Source organism: Corvus hawaiiensis, chromosome 20 (assembly GCF_020740725.1).
Source record: "Corvus hawaiiensis isolate bCorHaw1 chromosome 20, bCorHaw1.pri.cur, whole genome shotgun sequence".
Lineage (NCBI taxonomy): Eukaryota > Metazoa > Chordata > Aves > Passeriformes > Corvidae > Corvus > Corvus hawaiiensis.
The window spans coordinates 8207298-8232592 of record NC_063232.1 but is presented as its reverse complement, the minus strand read 5'-3'; the positions used below and the strand labels follow the sequence as shown (position 1 = coordinate 8232592).

At 40.8% G+C, this 25295-nt stretch overlaps 1 protein-coding gene across 20 annotated transcripts in view; it reads right to left on the bottom strand.

Annotated features, from left to right (window-relative positions):
- GTF2I (general transcription factor IIi) overlaps positions 1–25295 on the bottom strand; it is a 106220-nt gene that overhangs the window by 44283 nt on the left and 36642 nt on the right. For 8 of the 20 annotated variants that reach the window (XM_048324278.1, XM_048324293.1, XM_048324289.1 and 5 more), the window contains exons 9-16: positions 24374–24451; positions 17796–17855; positions 16257–16319; positions 14485–14589; positions 10060–10122; positions 7829–7933; positions 4453–4515; positions 960–1070 (exon numbers count right to left, since the gene is read on the bottom strand). In XM_048324278.1, coding sequence (XP_048180235.1) covers positions 960–1070; positions 4453–4515; positions 7829–7933; positions 10060–10122; positions 14485–14589; positions 16257–16319; positions 17796–17855; positions 24374–24451 — 648 coding nt within the window. The remainder of the gene's footprint in view (positions 1–959; positions 1071–4452; positions 4516–7828; positions 7934–10059; positions 10123–14484; positions 14590–16256; positions 16320–17795; positions 17856–24373; positions 24452–25295) is intronic. The other 12 variants (XM_048324294.1, XM_048324290.1, XM_048324292.1 and 9 more) reach the window with 8 other exon arrangements.

The following is a 25295-nucleotide window of genomic DNA, read 5'->3' as shown; positions in this document are numbered from 1 at the left end:
AGCCCTTGAGCAATTCCAGACAAAGGCAAGGAGGGGAGGATTACACTTGCTAAACTGCGTGTGCAGCAGTGCAGAGTTGGTGTTATGACAGAAGGAAGTTCCAGAGTCTTGGGTTTTTAGGGTTAATACAATCGTAACTATTTTCCCCTCTGCTACTGTGGATTACTGAAAATATAAACTTTGGGTCACGAGCACTTTAAAATGCCTTTCATGATTTAAAATAATGACCACGCCCATCACAACTTGCTTATACCAAGCCCCAGAGTGCTGTGATTTGGGAGATTAAAAGCAAAACAAAACAAACATCACAAAAGACAACCCTGTGGAAATATGAAAAGAGAATGCGTGAAGAAGACATACAACTTCAAGTAGGCAACATCTTTCCAAATATTTCTGGGAAAAAATATCCAATGATGTTAACTTAGCCTCACAAAAAACATTGCTCATCACAAATGCTCTAACTCTGTTTCCACATCTGATCCTTCACTGCCATTGCAACTCTGGGGGATGCCTTCCAAAATATAAAGTAAAAAACATACTCCTGACTGCACAGAACCTTATAAAAGCAGACAGATTAATGTGTCCAGAAACCACACCAAAACACTGAATAAAGGACACGTACAGGACTGCAAAAAATCCCATGCAAAGCATCTTTAACCAGAGTAAACTGAAGTGCATGGCTGCATGTCTGTGGAGAACCCAACACAAGGCATCATGAAGCAACACTACCAAAAGATCCCAGCTTTCTGTGAGTCAATTTACGTGGTCACGTCAAATACCAAAAAACAACAGAGGTAGCCTATGATGATGATTTTACTGCTGCAATAGACCTACACAGAGCCCATGGCACTCACATGAAGGCTTGCCCTGGCATGTCTCACTCCTGCAGCACAAAATTACCCAAAACCTTCTCATAAAACAAAGCAGGGAGACAACATCATCTTCAATTTTCGTCTTACCAAAATTAAACTCTTTTCTTTTTCTTCTCCCACTATTGGCAGCTTCAGTAGCCAACTTGGTGTTCTTCCGTCTCCTGTTAGGGGGCAGGTAGTCATCATCATCGTCATCATCTTAAAGATACAAAAAAAACCATCACTGGTTTTATGTCCAGGGAACTCATGTGCAGCGCTGGAACTGCTTTGAATGTCAAAGCTCTTACAGAATTAAGGAACTGTGCTTATCAGGGCACCAATTACTTATCTGAGTAACTCTAGAAAGCTCCTGTTCCTACCTGTGAAGGAATAACTTGTGCAAAAGGACCTGGGCAAAGCACAAGGTAGCAAAAAACAAAGCTGCTTCTGAACTTCCTAAGGAAAACAACATTGTCTTCTCAAACGTGACTGGACATCGCATGATCATAAAACGACCACACAACAGCAAACGGAATCACAAAAGAAATTGTGCAGATATGGACTACATTTTTTTATCTAACTGGAAGTAATAGCATTCCACTAGTAGATCTCAAAACACAGTACCTAAGTTTTGCCTTGAAGAGCTCAAGTGTTCTAAACCCACTTTCAAACCAGCGTAAAATTAATGGGAACCAACGAAATTCATTGAACAGGTCAGCTCTACCTTAAACACACACAAGTGGACAGGCAGGAAAACAACAAACCTAGCAATCTGTCACACAGCTGCTACTTAGCCAGTCACTTCCCAATCCACCCCTACCTTCCTTATGGAAAGGAGTTTAAACTGTACACTGCCCAATTACCAATACCTGCAACCTCAGAGAAAACAAATGGTTAAAGCAGACAAAGAAAACTAAGTTCACATACAGAAAAACACGGACCCACGTCAACAAGGGTATGGTTTACTTAGCAAGAATATCAATACATTTTGACATATCTTGTACCTATACAGTTCTGTTAATCTCTGCCACAGAAAACCTTCTCAGAGCAGTTCTACTTTTGTGCTAAAGGCCTTTACATATACGCAGAACTTAAGGACTCTTCTCATAGAAACTTTTCTGTTGAGGTAACGTAAGCGTCATTTCCGTGCTGCATTGTAAAGCAGTGAAAGTAATGCCAGGAGGGCCCACTTTGTCCTAAATGCCCTGCCTACTTTCTAAATTGCTGATTGGGTGGTCTTAAGCTACTTCCACAAGCAAGCACTGCAAAAGCCAATCTCAGCAGGGTTTTTAAGCAGTTACAGGACACTAATTCACAAACACAAGAAACACAGATGACCTCCAACCAAGATCCCAGCAGGAGAACTACAGGGACACTGGTTAGAGGCTTTAGAGCCCTTTAGATGAGAAAAGGAGGTGGTAAGTACAAAGGTTTCTATCTCATAGTTATTGGCTGAGGCTTCACTTTCACCACGTGAAACAAAGCCCTTCCTGTTCTGCTACCATCCTTCCCAGAAGCTAGTGTTAACTACAAATTTTACATATAACTACAGTGTGTTTATAAAGAAATGTGTTCTTCAGAATGAATGAATGTTAAAACATCTTCTCTGTTCAATGAGTAGTTTTCATTACCAGCACTTGAAAAATACACAGAAGACACAAATTGCTGTCAGGCATCATTTCAAAACCAGCCCAGTAAGTCCAAATATGCTTTAGGATATTGTGCTTTTCTAATACTTCTCAACTATGTAATTTATCAAGCAGTGTACTGTTGCAGGAGGGATTCTTGCAATACGTGTATCAGACAACGAGGCCCGTGGAAAGAAGTATATGGACCAATTCTTGGTAGATATTTTTAGAGATGTATGGCCCGCTTATAATGGAGATATTGTCTAACATGACTACGATATTTAGCATATATACTGCCTTTAAAAGAAATACCACAAGGCCCAGTGACCTCTGCTGCTTGTAACCCTTTCTTTCCTTGGACAATCTTGAACTCTACTACTTCTCCATCTCCTAAGCTTGGGATGTATTTTTTGGGGTTATTCTTTTTAATAGCAGTTGTATGAACAAATATGTCATCCTGGTTGTCACATCTCGTTATAAAACCATAATGTTGTTTAACATTATACCATTTTACTATTCCTAAAACCTTAGCTACGGTGATTTTTTTCTTTTTCCGAGTGGCTGCTGTTTTCTGTCTCGCTGCATTCCTGGTCTCACTTTCATTTTTGCTCGCTCCCATGTTGGAACTGCCAGGGCTACCAGGGCCGTTGGGGCTGCTCGTGCCTGTGCCCTCTAGCTGCGGGGTTTTGGCTTCCTGGAGTCACATTCGGAGCCATGCGGGCCGGGCTGGGCCGCGCCGCTCAGCTCCCTGTGCAACACCACTGCTGCCACCTCTGCTCTCAGCTGCGCTGCCGCTGCCTGGGGCCACACCCACATCTCGGCCGGGCCTCTCAGCGAGAACCCTCCCGTGCCTGCTCCAGCGCGCGTTTCGGCTAGTCAGGGCTCTGCTCTGCCGCTGCCAGCCGCCAGCCGCGCGTTGTCCATGCGCCGCCCCTCTCGGTCGGGCGTTCCCGGGCCTCGCTCCACCCCGCGCTGCGCGGGGCCGGGTGGGCACTGCGGGGTCGCGCCGCTCCCACCGCGCCTCGCTCCGCCACCGACACCGCGGCTCGCGTGGCTCCGCCCGTACACGGGAACTGCCTCGCTGCTGCTCGCAGAGCGCTTGGCACACATGGCCGAGGTCGCGTAGACTCTGAGGCACGCTTCCCTTCGCCAAGACACAACTGACATTGCTCAACAGTCTCGGTAATTAAATAATATTCACGAAAATATTCTTCCATCGGCATATACTTTGAGTCAGAAATTAACTGTGTCCAAACAGTCTTCCAAAAGTCTTTGGTAAGAATCAAGTCCCAAGAAACGTCGAAAAAGTTCTTAAACAACCATGCCAGGAAGTGTCTCAGTTCCTTTTGAGCTTGAATTAGGCTAAAATTCACAAATCATTGTTCAAGAATCTTTTCAAGTTTAAGATAAATGTCCCGATGCGGCTCTGAGAGCCACGAGTCCTTCCACGGTTCCTCCATAGTTTAGAGATGGAAAAGCAAAATGAAAACAGGAGGAGAAATCCGGAGTTTACTCACAAATCACAGTCACTGTCCCAAGGGATCAATGTCTTGCCCACATTCGCCACAATTTGTTGCAGTGGGGATTCTTGCAATACGTGTATCAGACAACGAGGCCCGTGGAAAGAAATATATGGACCAATTCTTGGTAGATATTTTAGGAGACGTTTATTTTTCCAGCTGCCTGGTCGGCGACTTGGCCAAAAACTGTGGCAATCATGGGACCAGAGGGTCCTTCCCCAGGCAGGGGAAGACAAAACAAGCAATGGGGAACAAGGTTGACCAGAGGGTAGGGAACCTAGCCCAAAGGCCCTGCCTCTACCCCCAGGCCCCTCTCCCAGGACCACATGGCAGGGGCGAGGAAGCCTGGCACACAATTCTCTTCATTCCGTGCCAAGTAATGTAGGCTTTGGAAAACACATTTTGGATATAAAAATGCCCAACCAACTGAAATCAATGACCCGGGGAACTGACCTTCGCTTGTTAACTCAGCCTCAGAATCCTCACTTGTTTCTGACGAGTCATGCTGGGAGGAATCTGAAAGGGAAAACAGGAATGCCGAATGACGAACACAGAAAAGATTTTCAACCAAACATGCCATGCCTTTGCATTTAAACCAACATGGTCAAAGAAGCCTCTTGCACTCACAGCATGCAAGAAAAACAGAAGCAAAGATATGTTACCATAAGCCTTTGAGCAATTCCAGACAAAGGCAAGGAGGGGAGGATTACACTTGCTAAACTGCGCGTGCAGCAGTGCAGAGTTGGTGCTATGACAGAAGGAAGTTCCAGAGTCTTGGCTTTGTAGGGTTAATACAATCATAAGTATTTTCCCCTCTGCTACCCTGGATTACTGAAAATATAAACAAAGGCTGTGATCCCCACAGGTTATGTATTTGCTTTACCATCTCTACAGACTCATGGTTGCTCCACTAGAATGCTTTCCATCACAGGCTGCAAGGCCAACAGTGAAACATGGGAGGGAAATTCATGATCACCATGCTTTTGTTGGGGCAGTGTGCACCAACAACACAAACAGGATTAGCTCATCAACACTCGGTGGGAGAAAGAGCAATTTATACTTAACTGCAGTACAGTCTGAGAAAGTGAAGCTAACTGTATCAGAAACTATATCAAAATTAGGCAGCAGTGTGTGAAGGAACATATTTTAGCTACTCTGGCACAGTAAAGCTGCGCTTGTGCATTTTGAAGAGGATCTTCTTTCAGATCTCTCTAAGCTGGAGCATGGCATTGCTTTGGGAGCTGGTCTAAAGGAATCTCTGTTTCAAAGGTTTCTCTTCACATGATGTGGTGTACAGCAAAAATTCAGCAGTAACTGCCGTATATTTGAACTATGTCAAATACATCATCCAGTTCATGGAAAACAGAGTGTGATGTTTTGGTCTAATTCCAAGTGAGTGCTGGGTAGATAACTAGCAAATGCAAAGTACAACAAAAGCAAAGAATTAGGAGTTGTTTCACTAGACATGAACATAAAGTATGGTCGTAAAAATAATTGACCACTTAGAACCTTTCTGAGAGAATTAAAGAAGTTAAAAAAATTTAAAAAGATACAGCATTTTTGGAAATTTAAGAACAGCCACAAGACTGGCAGGTGGTCCACCTAGTCCAGCACCAAATCCCAGAGAAACACTCATACTTAAGGGACTCATGCAAAAAACTCAAAGCACATGGCAACAAAGTTCTGGAAGAAAACTCCCAGATGGGACATTTCTTCTTAAGACACATTAAACCAATGGTTTTAAACACCAAAGTAAGTTTTTTAACAATGTATCTTCAGCACTAGGTCTCTTCTCATCTTGGGGAAATACACACAGCTCCTATGCAGAAGCCATCTTCACAGGTCTCAATGTTGTCATTCACCAGCACTGGCTCCAGTTTCTCAAACGTGATTTTGTTCCCTTTAAAACAATTTCTTCTGACACTCATAACCTTAACTTTCTGATTGCTGAATTGCAATCACACCGTGCTGCCCACTCGTCCAATCTCATTAAGACCACCTCAGACACCTACAGCAGCTACAGCTAACCCGGGGGACTGCAGGCACACCATGGTTTTGCCACTTCCCTTTTCACCATCTTGCCAAGGCTACTGGAGGGGAAAAACACTGAAAACCCCCAGTGACATATACCAAAATATACAAACTCTGATGGTTTGCTTTGAAGGAAATTGTCACTTGTGCAAACCTGCATCACTGGCTGTAGCTTTCAGACAAACTTTAGGAAAAGCTTTAAATGCCTCTTCTACCTATTTCTGTACTAATAGATGGATTACACCCAAGACTCTATAAAACCCAAACACTGCCACTGATTCTTCTATCTTACTTGTTTTTGTGAGGATCAGCAATAACTAATTTCCATTGCACAGAATCCAGACAAGGCTGCCTACTCTGTATGCCTATTTAAACCACAAATGAAACTGAAGTTAGACTGTTACCTGCCATTTTTAGCCACTGCCTCTAGACCTTTTCATAAATACCAGCCTTCACGAGCAACAGATTGATTTGATTCACCAAAACCACGTGCAACCTTCCACACCTCTCTTACAGAAACTTGTGAAGAAGAACAGAGCTGAGAAAAAGGTGTGTAACAAAACCTTAGTCTGACTCAAAGGACCACACTCAGCAGCTGTACCTATAAAATTCTAGTCAAAACCAAGGCAGAGTCAGAGTCTCGGTCATTTCCTATCACACTTCCCCTTCCTCACGCTCTCTCCTCACGGTCACGTATAAAGCACAGGGCATGATGCTGGGGAAAACAAAGTACCGAGATTTCTCTACTCAAGTGAGTTCAGTTCATAGTGCAGCCAGCACGAGCAATGAACTTTATTCTCCTTTATCAGGAGAAATGCTGCTGAATTTCATGTAATGGTACCCTTAACTATGGTGATACCTACCTTCAAAGCAAAACTAATGGGATTTGCAAGAAAGAGCATTGCTGCTAGCAAAACCTGCCTAGAAATGCACCCGACTCAGGCTGGAGAGCCACGTGCCCAGAACATAGCCAGCCTAACCATGATGTACTTTTCACATCCCGTCAACACATTAAACTTTGGGTCACGAGCACTTTAAAATGCCTTTCATGATTTAAAATAATGACCACGCCCATCACAACTTGCTTATACCAAGCCCCAGAGTGCTGTGATGTGGGAGATTAAAAGCAAAACAAAACAAACATCACAAAAGACAACCCTGTGGAAATATGAAAAGAGAATGCGTGAAGAAGACATACAACTTCAAGTAGGCAACATCTTTCCAAATATTTCTGGGAAAAAATATCCAATGATGTTAATTTATCCTCACAAAAAACACTGCACATCTCAAATGCTCTAACTCTGTTTCCACATCTGATCCTTCACTGCCATTGCAACTCTGGGGGATGCCTTCCAAAATATAAAGTAAAAAACATAACTCCTGACTGCACAGAACCTTATAAAAGCAGATAGATTAATGTGTCCAGAAACCACACCAAAACACTGAATAAAGGACACGTACAGGACTGCAAAAAATCCCATGCAAAGCATCTTTAAACAGAGTAAACTGAAGTGCATGACTGCATTTCTGTGGAGAACCCAACACAAGGCATCATGAAACAACGCTACCAAAAGATCCCAGCTTTCTGTGAGTCAATTTACGTGGTCACATCAAATACCAAAAAACAACAGAGGTAGCCTATGATGATGATTTTACTGCTGCAATAGACCTACACAGAGCCCATGGCACTCACATGAAGGCTTGCCCTGGCATGTCTCACTCCTGCAGCACAAAATTACCCAAAACCTTCTCATAAAACAAAGCAGGGAGACAACATCATCTTCAATTTTCGTCTTACCAAAATTAAACTCTTTTCCATTTCTTCTCCCACTATTGGCAGCTTCAGTAGCCAACTTGGTGTTCTTCAGTCTCTTGTCAAGGGGGAGGTAGTCATCATCATCATCTTAAAGATACAAAAACACCAACACTGGTTTTATGTCCAGGGAACTCATGTGCAACACTGGAATTGCTTTGAATTTCAAAGCTCTTACAGAATTAAGGAACTGTGCTTATCAGGGCACCAATTACTTATCTGAGTAACTCTAGAAAGCTCCTGTTCCTACCTGTGAAGGAATAACTTGTGCAAAAGGACCTGGGCAAAGCACAAGACAGCAAAAAACAAAGCTGCTTCTGAACTTCCTAAGGAAAACAACATTGTCTTCTCAAACGTGACTGGACATCGCATGATCATAAAACGACCACACAACAGCAAACGGAATCACAAAAGAAATTGTGCAGATATGGACTTTTTTATCTAACTGGAAGTAATAGCATTCCACTAGTAGATCTCAAAACACAGTACCTAAGTTTTGCCTTGAAGAGCTCAAATGTTCTAAACCCACTTTCAAACCAGTGTAAATGGGCTCCAACGAAATTCATTGAACAGGTCAGCTCTACCTTAAACACACACAAGTGGACAGGCAGGAAAACAACAAACCTAGCAATCTGTCACACAGCTGCTACTTAGCCAGTCACTTCCCAATCCACCACTACCTTCCTTATGGAAAGGAGTTTAAACTGTACACTGCCCAATTACCAATACCTGCAACCTCAGAGAAAACAAATGGTTAAAGCAGACAAAGAAAACTAAGTTCACATACAGAAAAACACGGACCCACGTCAACAAGGGTATGGCTTACTTAGCAAGAATATCAATACATATTGACATATCTTGTACCTATACAGTTCTGTTAATCTCTGCCACAGAAAACCTTCTCAGAGCAATTCTACTTTTGTGCTAAAGGCCTTTACATATACGCAGAACTTAAGGACTCTTCTCATAGAAACTTTTCTGTTGAGGTAACGTAAGCGTCATTTCCGTGCTGCATTGTAAAGCAGTGAAAGTAATGCCAGGAGGGCCCACTTTGTCCTAAATGCCCTGCCTACTTTCTAAATTGCTGATTGGGTGGTCTTAAGCTACTTCCACAAGCAAGCACTGCAAAAGCCAATCTCAGCAGGGTTTTTAAGCAGTTACAGGACACTAATTCACAAACACAAGAAACACAGATGACCTCCAACCAAGATCCCAGCAGGAGAACTACTGGGACACTGGTTAGAGGCTTTAGAGCCCTTTCGATGAGAAAGGGAGGTGGTAAGTACAAAGGTTTCTATCTCGTAGTTATTGGCTGAGGCTTCACTTTCACCACGTGAAACACAGCCTTTCCCTTCTGCTACCATCCTTCCCAGAAGCTAGTGTTAACTACAAATTTTACATATAACTACCGTGTGTTTATAAAGAAATGTGTTCTTCAGAATGAATGAATGTTAAAACATCTTCTCTGTTCAATGAGTAGTTTTCATTACCAGCACTTGAAAAATACACAGAAGACACAAATTGCTGTCAGGCATCATTTCAAAACCAGCCCAGTATGTCCAATATGCTTCAGTGTATTGTGCTTTTCTAATACTTCTCAAGTAGGTACGTTTACCAAGCAGTGCACAATCCAAACTGCACTCCACACTGGCACACAATTCTCTTCATTCAGTGCCAAACCTTCATTCAGTTGCCAACCCTTGGTCGATAGCTGCATCACGCGACAGGGATCCCAAATTCCTCACTTTAATTCCACGAACTCTATTATCACCTGTGGAATCCCAGATGTGGACCAACCAACTTAATAAAGATTCATCAGACCGTCGGGTGTAATCTCTTCTTAGGTTGTGAGGGTTTTCTATGGACGGAGACTCAATAATGATTTCTCATTCTGATTGCTCTGCTGGCTGTGAGGATCCTGGCTCCCCATCCCCATCCACTGGGTGAATGGATTTGGTTCATGTTTCCTTTTCTGGAAAGGACCAGTTGCCATTGGCTTAGGCTCCCTGTCTGGTTTAGCTGCAGCCTGAGAGACTGGGCTGTCTCCTGCTTCATCCTCTAGCCCCTCTGACTGTATCTGCTGCATCACAGTATCTAGAAGAGCATTAGGCAGGGCCGAGCATATTGCAATGAGCTACTTATCTGTAGGCTTTGGAAAACACATTTTGGATGTAAAATTGCCCAACCAACTGAAATTAATAACCCAGGGAACTGACCTTCAATGGTTACCTCAACCTCAGGTTTCTCACTTGTTTCTGATGAGTCATGCTGGGAGGAATCTGAAAGGGAAAACAGGAATGCCGAATGACGAACACAGAAAAGATTTTCAACCAAACATGCCATGCCTTTGCATTTAAACCAACATCATCAAAGAAGCCCCTTGCACTCACAGCATGCAAGAAAAACAGAAGCAAAGATATGTTACCATAAGCCTTTGAGCAATTCCAGACAAAGGCAAGGAGGGGAGGATTACACTTGCTAAACTGCGCGTGCAGCAGTGCAGAGTTGGTGCTATGACAGAAGGAAGTTCCAGAGTCTTGGCTTTGTAGGGTTAATACAATCATAAGTATTTTCCCCTCTGCTACCCTGGATTACTGAAAATATAAACAAAGGCTGTGATCCCCACAGGTTATGTATTTGCTTTACCATCTCTACAGACTCATGGTTGCTCCACTAGAATGCTTTCCATCACAGGCTGCAAGGCCAACAGTGAAACATGGGAGGGAAATTCATGATCACCATGCTTTTGTTGGGGCAGTGTGCACCAACAACACAAACAGGATTAGCTCATCAACACTCGGTGGGAGAAAGAGCAATTTATACTTAACTGCAGTACAGTCTGAGAAAGTGAAGCTAACTGTATCAGAAACTATATCAAAATTAGGCAGCAGTGTGTGAAGGAACATATTTTAGCTACTCTGGCACAGTAAAGCTGCGCTTGTGCATTTTGAAGAGGATCTTCTTTCAGATCTCTCTAAGCTGGAGCATGGCATTGCTTTGGGAGCTGGTCTAAAGGAATCTCTGTTTCAAAGGTTTCTCTTCACATGATGTGGTGTACAGCAAAAATTCAGCAGTAACTGCAGTATATTTGAACTATGTCAAATACATCATCCAGTTCATGGAAAACAGAGTGTGATGTTTTGGTCTAATTCCAAGTGAGTGCTGGGTAGATAACTAGCAAATGCAAAGTACAACAAAAGCAAAGAATTAGGAGTTGTTTCACTAGACATGAACATAAAGTATGGTCATAAAAATAATTGACCACTTAGAACCTTTCTGAGAGAACTAAAGAAGTTAAAAAAAATTTAAAATATACAGCATTTTTGGAAATTTAAGAACAGCCACAAGACTGGCAGATGGTCCACCTAGTCCAGCACCAAATCCCAGAGAAACACTCACACTTAAGGGACTCATGCAAAAAACTCAAAGCACATGGCAACAAAGTTCTGGAAGAAAACTCCCAGATGGGACATTTCTTCTTAAGACACATTAAACCAATGGTTTTAAACACCAAAGTAAGTTTTTTAACAATGTATCATCGGCACTAGGTCTCTTCTCATCTTGGGAAAATACACACAGCTCCTATGCAGAAGCCATCTTCACAGGTCTCAATGTTGTCATTCACCAGCACTGGCTCCAGTTTCTCAAACGTGATTTTGTTCCCTTTAAAACAATTTCTTCTGACACTCATAACCTTAACTTTCTGATTGCTGAATTGCAATCACACCGTGCTGCCCACTCGTCCAATCTCATTAAGACCACCTCAGACACCTACAGCAGCTACAGCTAACCCGGGGGATTGCAGGCACACCATGGTTTTGCCACTTCCCTTTTCACCATCTTGCCAAGGCTACTGGAGGGGAAAAACACTGAAAACCCCCAGTGACATATACCAAAATATACAAACTCTGATGGTTTGCTTTGAAGGAAATTGTCACTTGTGCAAACCTGCATCACTGGCTGTAGCTTTCAGATAAACTTTAGGAAAAGCTTTAAATGCCTCTTCTACCTATTTCTGTACTAATAGATGGATTACACCCAAGACTCTATAAAACCCAAACACTGCCACTGATTCTTCTATCTTACTTGTTTTTGTGAGGATCAGCAATAACTAATTTCCATTGCACAGAATCCAGACAAGGCTGCCTACTCTGTATGCCTATTTAAACCACAAATGAAACTGAAGTTAGACTGTTACCTGCCATTTTTAGCCACTGCCTCTAGACCTTTTCATAAATACCAGCCTTCACGAGCAACAGATTGATTTGATTCACCAAAACCACGTGCAACCTTCCACACCTCTCTTACAGAAACTTGTGAAGAAGAACAGAGCTGAGAAAAAGGTGTGTAACAAAACCTTAGTCTGACTCAAAGGACCACACTCAGCAGCTGTACCTATAAAATTCTAGTCAAAACCAAGGCAGAGTCAGAGTCTCGGTCATTTCCTATCACACTTCCCCTTCCTCACGCTCTCTCCTCACGGTCACGTATAAAGCACAGGGCATGATGCTGGGGAAAACAAAGTACCGAGATTTCTCTACTCAAGTGAGTTCAGTTCATAGTGCAGCCAGCACGAGCAATGAACTTTATTCTCCTTTATCAGGAGAAATGCTGCTGAATTTCATGTAATGGTACCCTTAACTATGGTGATACCTACCTTCAAAGCAAAACTAATGGGATTTGCAAGAAAGAGCATTGCTGCTAGCAAAACCTGCCTAGAAATGCACCCGACTCAGGCTGGAGAGCCACGTGCCCAGAACATAGCCAGCCTAACCATGATGTACTTTTCACATCCCATCAACACATTAAACTTTGGGTCACGAGCACCTTAAAATGCCTTTCGTGATTTAAAATAATGACCACACCCATCACAACTTGCTTATACCAAGCCCCAGAGTGGCATGACTTGGGAGTGTGGCAGGATAGGTATTTTTTCCTTTTTCAGGGAATTTTCTCCCATTTGTTGCCAGGGAGATGATGAATAGACAGCAGTCAAGAGAAAATAGGTTGCTGAGTGCCTTGGCATACTGCTGGAATGGTTATGGGGGAGAAAGGGGTAATGGGGTTGTTTTGGCAGTTTCTTAGCTGGGGGTGGTCACCCTGCTTTGTTCGAAGCAGAGATGCTCGTGTGGTCTTTCTTCACCTTGGACCTCTCCTGCACAGCGTTTTTCAACACTACTGTGGAGCTCTGCCTCCTGCCATCTTGTATGCCTGTCGCCTTCAAGAGAGAGTGTCCTGGCCACTACACTGACTAAGACTTCTCTGGCTGCTCGTTCCAAGAAAGACCAGCACGGTCCATGTGGGTGCCTGGGGAAGATGTCCCTTCCCCACTTTTGCCCTCAGAGCCTCTGCATGGAGGGGCAGCTTGAGCTGCAGCAGCACCGCCGACGGATGTTTACTCTGCACAGTAGTGTGACATCAGGATAAAGCCCTGCCTTCCATCCAAGCATGTACCAGCTGCCATTAGTAGTGCCAAAGATCCATCACCGCTCGCGTGGGTGCCTGGGGGAGTCGACCCTTGTTCCCTCTCCCTCATCTGAGCTGCCTCCACCACCAGGGATGTCCCACTCTTGTATCAGAGCGTCCCCCGAAGCCGCAGGGCAGTCACTGCAGTGTTTCTGCCTCGACACAAACCAAGAGTGATCCCCTGCTGGCAGTTATTGTAACATCACAGGGGAAATCAATTAATGGGCGGGACAAAGCAGTTACTGGGTTTTCTCTTTTTTTCCTCATTGCTGCTGTTATTGGTCTTGTTTGTCTTATTCTATAGAAATATACATGTGTGTGTATATATATATATATATATAGTCCAGTAAAGAGCTATTATTCCTTTCCCCATATTTTGCTTGGAAGCCATAAATTTAAAGTCATAAAAATTTGGGAGGAAGGGGGTCATCTTTCAATTCCAGAGAGGTTACCACCTTCCTTGGCACACGACTGTCTTTTAAACAAAGAAAGGGAGATTAAAAGCAAAACAAAACAAACATCACAAAAGAAAACCCTGTGGAAATATGAAAAGAGAATGCGTGAAGAAGACATACAATTCCGATTAGGCAACATCTTTCCAAATATTTCTGTGGAAAAATATCCAATGATGTTAATTTATCCTCACAAAAAACACTGCACATCTCAAATGCTCTAACTCTGTTTCCACATCTGTTCCTTCACTGCCATTGCAACTCTGGGGGATGCCTTCCAAAATAAAAAGTAAAAAACATAACTCCTGACTGCACAGAACCTTATAAAAGCAGACAGATTAATGTGTCCAGAAACCACACCAAAACACTGAATAAAGGACACGTACAGGACTGCAAAAAATCCCATGCAAAGCATCTTTAACCAGAGTAAACTGAAGTGCATGGCTGCATTTCTGTGGAGAACCCAACATAAGGCATCATGAAGCAACGCTACCAAAAGATCCCAGCTTTCTGTGAGTCAATTTACGTGGTCACGTCAAATACCAAAAAACAACAGAGGTAGCCTATGATGATGATTTTACTGCTGCAATAGACCTACACAGAGCCCATGGCACTCACATGAAGGCTTGCCCTGGCATGTCTCACTCCTGCAGCACAAAATTACCCAAAACCTTCTCATAAAACAAAGCAGGGAGACAACATCATCTTCAATTTTCGTCTTACCAAAATTAAACTCTTTTCCATTTCTTCTCCCACTATTGGCAGCTTCAGTAGCCAACTTGGTGTTCTTCAGTCTCTTGTCAGGGGGGAGGTAGTCATCATCATCATCTTAAAGATACAAAAACACCAACACTGGTTTTATGTCCAGGGAACTCATGTGCAGCACTGGAATTGCTTTGAATTTCAAAGCTCTTACAGAATTAAGGAACTGTGCTTATCAGGGCACCAATTACTTATCTGAGTAACTCTAGAAAGCTCCTGTTCCTACCTGTGAAGGAATAACTTGTGCAAAAGGACCTGGGCAAAGCACAAGATAGCAAAAAACAAAGCTGCTTCTGAACTTCCTAAGGAAAACAACATTGTCTTCTCAACCGTGACTGGACATCGCATGATCGTAAAACGACCACGCGACAGCAAACGGAATCACAAAAGAAATTGTGCAGATATGGACTTTTTTATCTAACTGGAAGTAATAGCATTCCACTAGTAGATCTCAAAACACAGTACCTAAGTTTTGCCTTGAAGAGCTCAAGTGTTCTAAACCCACTTTCAAACCAGTGTAAATGGGCTCCAACGAAATTCATTGAACAGGTCAGCTCTACCTTAAACACACACAAGTGGACAGGCAGGAAAACAACAAACCTAGCAATCTGTCACACAGCTGCTACTTAGCCAGTCACTGCCCAATCCACCACTACCTTCCTTATGGAAAGGAGTTTAAACTGTACACTGCCCAATTACCAATACCTGCAACCTCAGAGAAAACAAATGGTTAAAGCAGACAAAGAAAACTAAGTTCACATACAGAAAAACACGGACCCACGTCAACAAGGGTATGGTTTACTTAGCAAGAATATCAATACATATTGACATATCTTGTACCTATACAGTTCTGTTAATCTCTGCCACAGAAAACCTTCTCAGAGCAATTCTACTTTTGTGCTAAAGGCCTTTACATATACGCAGAACTTAAGGACTCTTCTCATAGAAACTTTTCTGTTGAGGTAACGTAAGCGTCATTTCCGTGCTGCATTGTAAAGCAGTGAAAGTAATGCCAGGAGGGCCCACTTTGTCCTAAATGCCCTGCCTACTTTCTAAATTGCTGATTGGGTGGTCTTAAGCTACTTCCACAAGCAAGCACTGCAAAAGCCAATCTCAGCAGGGTTTTTAAGCAGTTACAGGACACTAATTCACAAACACAAGAAACACAGATGACCTCCAACCAAGATCCCAGCAGGAGAACTACAGGGACACTGGTTAGAGGCTTTAGAGCCCTTTAGATGAGAAAGGGAGGTGGTAAGTACAAAGGTTTCTATCTCGTAGATACTGGCTGAGGCTTCACTTTCACCACGTGAAACAAAGCCCTTCCTGTTCTGCTACCATCCTTCCCAGAAGCTAGTGTTAACTACAAATTTTACATATAACTACCGTGTGTTTATAAAGAAATGTGTTCTCCAGAATGAATGAATGTTAAAACATCTTCTCTGTTCAATGAGTAGTTTTCATTGCCAGCGCTTGAAAAATACACAGAAGACACAAATTGCTGTCAGGCATCATTTCAAAACCAGCCCAGTATGTCCAATATGCTTCAGTGTATTGTGCTTTTCTAATACTTCTCAAGTAGGTACGTTTACCAAGCAGTGCACAATCCAAACTGCACTCAACACTGGCACACAATTCTCTTCATTCCGTGCCAAGTAATGTAGGCTTTGGAAAACACATTTTGGATATAAAAATTTCCCAACCAACTGAAATCAATAACCCAGGGAACTGACCTTCAACAGTGACCTCAACCTCAGAATCCTCACTTGTTTCTGACGAGTCATGCTGGGAGGAATCTGAAAGGGAAAACAGGAATGCCGAATGACGAACACAGAAAAGATTTTCAACCAAACATGCCATGCCTTTGCATTTAAACCAACATCATCAAAGAAGCCCCTTGCACTCACAGCATGCAAGAAAAACAGAAGCAAAGATATGTTACCATAAGCCTTTGAGCAATTCCAGACAAAGGCAAGGAGGGGAGGATTACACTTGCTAAACTGCGCGTGCAGCAGTGCAGAGTTGGTGCTATGACAGAAGGAAGTTCCAGAGTCTTGGCTTTGTAGGGTTAATACAATCATAAGTATTTTCCCCTCTGCTACCCTGGATTACTGAAAATATAAACAAAGGCTGTGATCCCCACAGGTTATGTATTTGCTTTACCATCTCTACAGACTCATGGTTGCTCCGCTAGAATGCTTTCCATCACAGGCTGCAAGGCCAACAGTGAAACATGGGAGGGAAATTCATGATCACCATGCTTTTGTTGGGGCAGTGTGCACCAACAACACAAACAGGATTAGCTCATCAACACTCGGTGGGAGAAAGAGCAATTTATACTTAACTGCAGTACAGTCTGAGAAAGTGAAGCTAACTGTATCAGAAACTATATCAAGATTAGGCAGCAGTGTGTGAAGCAACATATTTTAGCTACTCTGGCACAGTAAAGCTGTGCTTGTGCATTTTGAAGAGTATCTTCTTTCAGGTCTCTGCATGCCTGACTATGATACCATGCTGGTGGCTTCCTTTACAAATATAAAAATACCACAGTAATAATACAAAAGGAACTTTTAAGACTGACTATTTAAAGTATTTTCACTGGAGAAATTCCAGAATTATTTTGTTCACACAAACAACATTCAGAAGGCTGTTTTCGCGTTTTAGAAATTCATGGTAGCAGGAACATTCTGATCTAATGACAAAATTCATGGGCTTAAAGCAGGTTAGTGTTTTCTAATCTTTGCTAGTGGGCAAACTAGTATTTTTAATGCAAACAGTAAAAACTTTTTTAAAATTGCACAATTTTTTCGTAAATGTATTTCAGCTATTATGGAGTTTCAGTAAGGAAATGCTTCCACTATCAGAGACTTTCCATTAATTTTTTTGTTTATGTGCTCATTCACCACACACTGAACTGAAAGAAATTAAGTTGCACTCACAATTTATAAAGCAGTGTTTTATTCAACTTTACAAGCCATTATGAAACAGACTGAACTTCTTGAGCAACATACCAATTCACACAAATCACTAGTGCTTTAGAGTGATCAACCTGATACTCCTCTTTAAGTTTAAAAAAAGGGAAGAAATTAAGTTCCTGTCTACATGTCTCTCTACTTGGACAGCTGGAAATAAAAGCAACCGAAATTTTCATTTCTATTCATGTTTAAGTTCCAATACCCTCAGTTTTATGGCAAATCAAGTAGCAAAGCTGTGAAAAGCAAAACTCACACACTCAATTTCCAAAACAGATGTGAGGAAAGCAAAAGATCTACCTGTGTAACTTTTCCCAGGAGCAATTTTTTCATCTATCTCTGATGTTCTGGAAGGGCCTGCTTGAGAACAGAGAGAACAGTTTTTTAAGGGTGTCTCACAACAAACATGTATTTCCAGTCCATAAAGGAATTTGCCAAATAACTCTTAATTTCATATATTATGTGCTCACTTCATACTTTCTATAATGTTGAACTTTGGAAAGACTGTGTTAAATATTAAATATTTATAAATCCTTACTTACTTGGTTCAACATAATAAAAATGGGGCTAGTGGCAGCATTGTGCATTTCTTTGACTACTCAACAGTCAAGAGACGAATGCTGAGCAGCAGGCTTTCAACTGTTTTTTAGTTTCAATAAACTGATTTTTAAAAATTAAATGTTTATGCTTCTGCCATTCTTCAATGGCATTTTAATCAGCTAGATCTTTTTCCTGTTTGTTAAAATTTATATTCCTAAGGAGTATTCTTTGACTTCAAAATTTCTACCTACACTAAATACATATATTCACAGGGATTAATTGCTTTTCATTACAACAGGGTTTTTTTGAAGACTACAATAGACTGGTTAAAAAAGACTAGTGCAGAAAGCAGCACAGAAACTACACTTAACAGATTAAATTAACACTCCTAAAATCCTACTGCTTAACGCTCTGGCTCTCCTGCAGCTATGCTGGAAGGGTGAGCTGCTTATAGCACAACTGACACCAGACTGAGCAAGAGGCCATTCTATGCCACAGAAATAGCACAGGTATGGAAAACTAGCCTATGTGTGGCAAACAGGAGTAACTGGAACTGACAGATTTGGACTAATTGTTCTGTGCAAATCCAATAATTTCTGTGTTCATTTGCAAAAGCAATCTGCAGAAGATCATATAGCTGATCAGAAATTCTAGTTGTTTAGAGGTATGTTCGTAAGTGTATCAGCAAGAGTACTAATAGTTTCACAACAGAAAAACTACTGTTAACTAATAAGGCAATGAAATACTCTAAACTCTATTTCATCTGCACAGTAAACAAGAAAACACAGAAAATATTACTGTCACAATCAGACTTTGTAAGTATTTTAATCAACTAAAAGTACATACACAGTATCAAATAAGTGAATATTTAAGTATTAAAGAAAATAATGATAATTAGGTGGTTACAATAATGCTAACTTGAACAGTTCTGCCCAATTTGATTATTCAGATTTTCAAGGAATTTTAAAAAGAACAGCATTTCAAGTGAGGAACCTATGCACGGTTCTTTGCTTGACACACATTTCTTTCACCAAGTGCTGCTTAGATCTGCTCCTGCCACTTTTCCTTGCAGGTGGAAGGCGCTTCCCTGTTGTTTTTTTTTAAATATTTATCTGTTTACTTCAGAGGAGCTCCCTGATTTTGTTCAAAACACAGCTCCACAAAGACTGATGTTGACACAGTCAAGACCACAGTCCAAAGACAGGAAAAAACAGGGAGGAAAAGGAGCAAGGCAGAGCCAGAGACACTGGTGGACCTCCAGGCCTCACCAGAAAGAATTCTCATACCAATAGTGTGATCTGCAACTGTCAGGGGTGAGTGGGTGTGCTGAAAATGTCTCCATGGACTAAATTTGCTTGTATTTAAATCAGCATATTCAGCAGATGCACCAGTCAGGTTTGTCATTTCCTAAGAACTCCTGTGAACATGCAATTATTATAATTCATAAGGCACTGACACACAGGAGTATCCAATCAACTATAACCAAATATCCCAAAATATGCACATAGTTTTGCATTTATTCTTTAATTCAGAAATCCTGACAGGATTGTTTCACCTACATATTCTGCAGTATTCTCTATTGCATTATCTTTGTGCCAAATACATACTGTGACAGAAATAAAAAAGGGAAAAATAGTAGTCTTTCACACATTCAAACTTGAAGAAATATTTCTCTAGTCGAAAAGAAACTAAGTAGACTTACAGCCCTTAGGATTAAGCACAGACAATTCAGTCCTTTAATCTTTAATATTGATAAAAACTACAGTACATGTAGTAAAACCATTAGATTTCTTTAAAAAGTGACCAACACAGTTTATTTCATGAAACTTTAACCTTTTTTCATATTGTGAAGCTTGGACAGAGAAAAAAGCAGTTTGAAAAAATTGTTTCAGAAATTAAGAAGTGTCAAACAATATATTCTACTGTCTTAATTTAGTAAAGACTAGAAAATTAAATTTAAAAGAGTTCTACCACCAAGAGATATTAACAAAAACAGATACATTTCCACTTTACTGCATTCATGCCCACAACAGGCAGAAATACACAGACATGACATAACCAAGGAAAGCAAAAATCAAGTACAGTGGTAACCAGATCAAAAGAAGTTCCATCCAGAAATAAAGATATGAGAAAAATCACGAAGTAGAAAAATAAGAAAACCCAGGAAAGAAGAACTAAATTCTACTGCAAAAGGTAGGATGTAGGAGGAAGGATGGACACAGACATGGGAGATTTAATTACTAAAACCACAGGACACCTTAGAACATCTTTCAGTATGGTTATGTCTCGGAATCTGAACTTCAGATCTGTAGACAAAGCTAAGCAGTTTCACCTTGAACCAGAGAAAGCACCAAAGAAAGCAGAGGTATGGTCTTCAGCTAACAGCCAGCTCTGCTACACAGCACAGACACTTGGGAACTCTCAGACCAAAACTTGGTCTTTTATGAGCAGATAAATACATTACAGATCATGCTTGGGCTGGAGGAACCTCTGTAAGAGATGGCTGTTGGCATAAATTTAAACTCCTGAAATGCTTGTCACAAATAGGTGATATTTCACATTCTAACAATTCCACTAAAAACAAGAGTAGATGTCATTCCCTCCACAGTCACAACTATCCTTTCTGTCTACCCACCCACACAGCATTTACTTACACTGATTCTAAACCTCTCAGCCTCAGTTTCTAATGGATTATGTCCTAATGTCCTAACACTACAGAGCCAAACCTGTGCCACTTGGCAGAAGGAATGGATTTATTATCTCATGGATAAGCATCACCTGCAATGCTCACTTTTCTGGGCTTTTTCTTGGCTACCCATGTAGTAGCAATGTGACCTAGATGTGATTCCTTACAGGAAGCACAACATTGTGATCAAGATATTTTCTGGAATTTCTTGGTTTAAGATAGTATCTGCATACTCAGCCTTACATGCCAGCCTAGCTTCACAGCTATTAAAATGGACATTAATTCTAGTATTCTGAGAGATCTTCAAAGGAGAAATATTTTCTTGCTAGAGACATACTAAAAGACATTCATTACTTTTAAGGCTTCAGAGTGAGAATAAACGCAAAGTTTACATTCCCATTTTGGGCTTTTTCTTTCTAGAGGAAGAGATTTTCAATCTCATTTGGGTTTGGATGAATGTCCTATAGTCTAACTGCCTCACTAACATTGTCAAAATATCCAAAACTGACAGCACTGTTAAATTACATGGCGTTTTAAAGAGAAAAGCTGCTAGGCAGTTTTTACTCACTTCTAAGTGTTTTATAAACACAACCAGCCAATTCACAGGACAGACTGTTTACAGCCTTTTCCTTCTGCTTCCATTTTCCTTTGTTTTAACTTCAAGGCATCAGCGGTAGTGAAGACCTACATCCACAAAATTTACAGGATAACGTGCCACTTTTACAAAGATTTTGGTCCTTAGTCAGCAAATAATTAAGTTCTGTATGGGTTATGCCTCCAAAAAGCCCTGCTTTACCCTGTGCTAATAAAGCACAGAGCACTCAGCACTTACTCAGCAGTGCTGCACTTTTGAGCTCCAAAGGTTTATTTTTATATAGGACAAATGGGGTATTCTCAAATCTAAAAATGTATCTGACTCTGAAGAGATGATTATTTAATTTGTTAGTTTCTAGTAAAAATACTAAATTCTATTTGAACCATTAAACCAAGAAAGAGTATTTTAAGTTGTTGGGTTTTTTTTTCATAAGAGCCATAATAACTGGTACTTACAGATAGGGCACACGCAGGAATATTAACTAAGATAGCTGAAATGCTCCAGGCTGTTTCACTTAGTCCTGATGATCACTAGTCACTCCTTTTCCTCATTTAGTCAATCATCAAAATCTGGACCCTTCTTTCAGAAGAGGTTGTCTTTGGTCTCCACCAAGTTTAATAATGCAGTAACCTTAATATTTGTCCTGGACACTGGAAAAAAACACCCACTCACTGCCATAGTGCTAGTGCCCACTGACAGAAAATTGTCCCTTATATTCTGTTAAAACATGAAGTTTTAAATGGCTGAAGTCCCTATTTCTCAGTCATCTTACTGTGTACTGCTAAAACAGTTCTAAATTTAGTAATTCAGTATTAACTCATGGCAACATCCAAATGGTGCAACCTACTACCAAGATGAAAAGAACATCCACCTACAGCTGTAATTTTCCCTCTTTGATTAATAGGAAGAGTTAGTGTGCCACCCAGGCACACAGCACTTTGACCAGCATTACAGATCTTTGAGAAGAAGCACTTAGAGAAAAAACATAACCATGAAATTTTATCAGTAAATCATTTTCTCCAGGAAGCCCTAAGCAGATTGCTGTTCTCTAACAATTGTTTCTTCTTAGAAATAGATAAGCCTGGCTTTTGCTGTAGGTTATTTTTAGCAAAATTTATTACCTTATCCATTTTCTTTATTTTGTAGCATGTCTCCAAAGGCAATGCTGGGGGAGACTACGTCACTCCTCAGGAACACCTCTGTGCAGAATAACTGCACTTTTCTATGCTTCACTTCTTGTACAGCACCACCACCCAAACACAAACACCTATGTGCCTCCAGAATTTATAGCTCTCTACAGTTTGGACAACCTTTGGCTTGAATCAGAGTAGCTACTTGAAGAATTAAGGGGAAACTGCTTTACTTGTCAAGTCAGCATGACTTGACATGAAAGAAAAAACACCTCTTTTAGTTCACAGCACCCCATCACTTCTACCAATATACACAGTTTTGTCTTGTTTTAAATGCCATTTTGGAGAACTACACTGCAGGTGGAGAGGGGGGGTTATTAGTCAAGCACCACCTTATCAGAAAGAGATATATATTGCTCTTCATCAATCAGAAGATTAAATTTAGAGTTGGGTCAAAGACAACAGAAATCCCCCCTGTCAAATGTGCTTAGACTTCACTCTGGAAGCATATTGTGTAACTTGGATTTTTCAGCTCAGACAAACACATCGCAGTGCAATGGATACTATTTTGTAAAGAAGCGATTTCAGTGCAGACTCTCTTCAGATGGCATTGAGTTACACCGTGGGCTGTTGGCCAAATTCCAACATCATTTTTATGCATGAAATGGAAAACCACAACGGGGATGAGAAGCAAAAGGATGAAAAGACTTGGCTTTGGAAGGAACAATGATTAGGTTGTTTTCACATCAGTATCTACTTTTACTACATTAACTCATGCCTGTAGATGTACCTCATCCTCCAAGGCTAGGTAATGTTCACATATCAAGAGCAGATAATCCTAACACCTTTCCAGTTCCACAGTCAAGGGGTGACACTTTGCTATACTATGATTGAGATCTCCCTGAATGATGCTCATATGTTACTTGAGATATGCTAGGGTGAAAATATTGATTCCACAATCCCACAGTTAGTTACTAAAGCACATTAGAAAACAGTCTCAAGAATCTTCATGTCTGAACACACACAAAAATGTTATCTCAATAACATATAATATTACAAAATAAAGGGATGTGCTGTTTTGCACTTCACTGTTGAACATGTAACTATCATTGAGAGATGTGTGGCAGCTTGCCCACATTTCTTTGTATTACTCAATTAACCTAATGACAAATACACATAGGTTGAAATAATAAATCTAAGGTTTTAGTTATTTTATATTGCCATTTATAATCACAACTTAATTACTGTTCATTTCAATATAAAGAAATAACAATTTCTGTTTTCCACTCCTAGCTGAGATCAATGTGTTAAATGGATACATAGAGGTGAGACAAAGCAACTGGGAGACAACTTAAAACATCCAGAGGCTGAGCCATGGGCCTCATAAATATTGTTATGCTTTTTCCACATAAATAAACCTTTCAATACAATTTTGACACATACTGGTCATTCCATACAAGAGAAGTGATTGGTAACACTTCCAATCACAGAATCCTAGAATGGCTGATTCTATGATGTACAATGTATAAAAGTTACCGAAACTTTAAACTAAAGAAAAAAATTCAAGCAGTGCTCTAGAAAGCATCACTATAAAGGTTTATTTCCTGTTTAACTAAGTCATTGGAATTACAGAGTCTGCACATTGAACCCTCAGAAAAATACATCATGCAGTTCAAAAGACCCCTGGAACTTCTCCTTCAGACCAAACACACACATATGGGTTCGGGATGAAGTTGTTCTTTAGGTCTTTTGGCGTTCTTCACCAGATCTGAAGTAATAGGCAGTGATGGAAATGCTGTATCATAACAGAGATAAGTCATTACATGTTTAATGACCAAAAATCAGAGAAAGAGAGGCATGGAGAGATCAACAGTTAGGCAACCAATCCTTCCATGAGATAAATGCGTATGAAAATTAGTATCATTACCGGAAGTATTAAATTGATAGTAGTTAGGATCATCTGTTTCCTGCTTCATTGTTAATGTTGACATTTTTGAAGAAATTCCTGTAGAAGCAAAAAAGGAATCAAATATGGAAACTAGTAATAAGCAGATTCTTAAAACAAAACAAACAAAAGCACCCACCAAGATCCTTGCTGGCCTCTATTAAAAAAAAAAAAAAAATTACACACTTGTTGAGCTAAAACAATGGTAACAAAGTGATCTGATGGTTTCTTACGTTTCAATTTGGTCACCTCCAGGAAGGATCCAGGACTAAATACTTCCCTACAAACTACACTTCCCTGCAGATGTTGTCTCAGATCTGAATAGTATTTTAAAAATGGGCTTCTTCCTCTTTGCATGCTACCACAGGAAAAAAATATATTTTATCACTCGTGCTGAAAGTCCTAGAAAAGCTCGTGGTCACTCTTCTGTGAGAATTACTTAAAATGCCTAGAAAGCTGCACTGGAAAGAGTCTGGGACTGACTTGGCAAAAACTTCAACTTAACCCTTTGTGTATGTCAAGCTGAACATTAACCATGGAGGGTGCCTAAACCACAAATTTAAAGTTGTGAAGCACAAAGAACAAGAGCAAAAAGCTGGACTACATGTAAAAACTTAATTCTAATAGGAAAGTGAGCACTGCAGCCCAACCCAGCAAAAGGGAAAGCCACTGATACATCTCCCAGCACACCTGCTACCTCACTGGCTTTAACGGGATTATCCTTGCCTTTACATCACAGCACACACTTAAGCATTAAGCACAGTGCCTTGGGGAATCATCTGCTACCTGCAGAGCAACTTAGGAATGATTTGGCAATCTTTTAATAACACATCTTGTTATTTATGAATTTTTTATTTCTCTTTTAGCTAGAAAATGGACATTTTTTCATTTTCAATATTTTAGG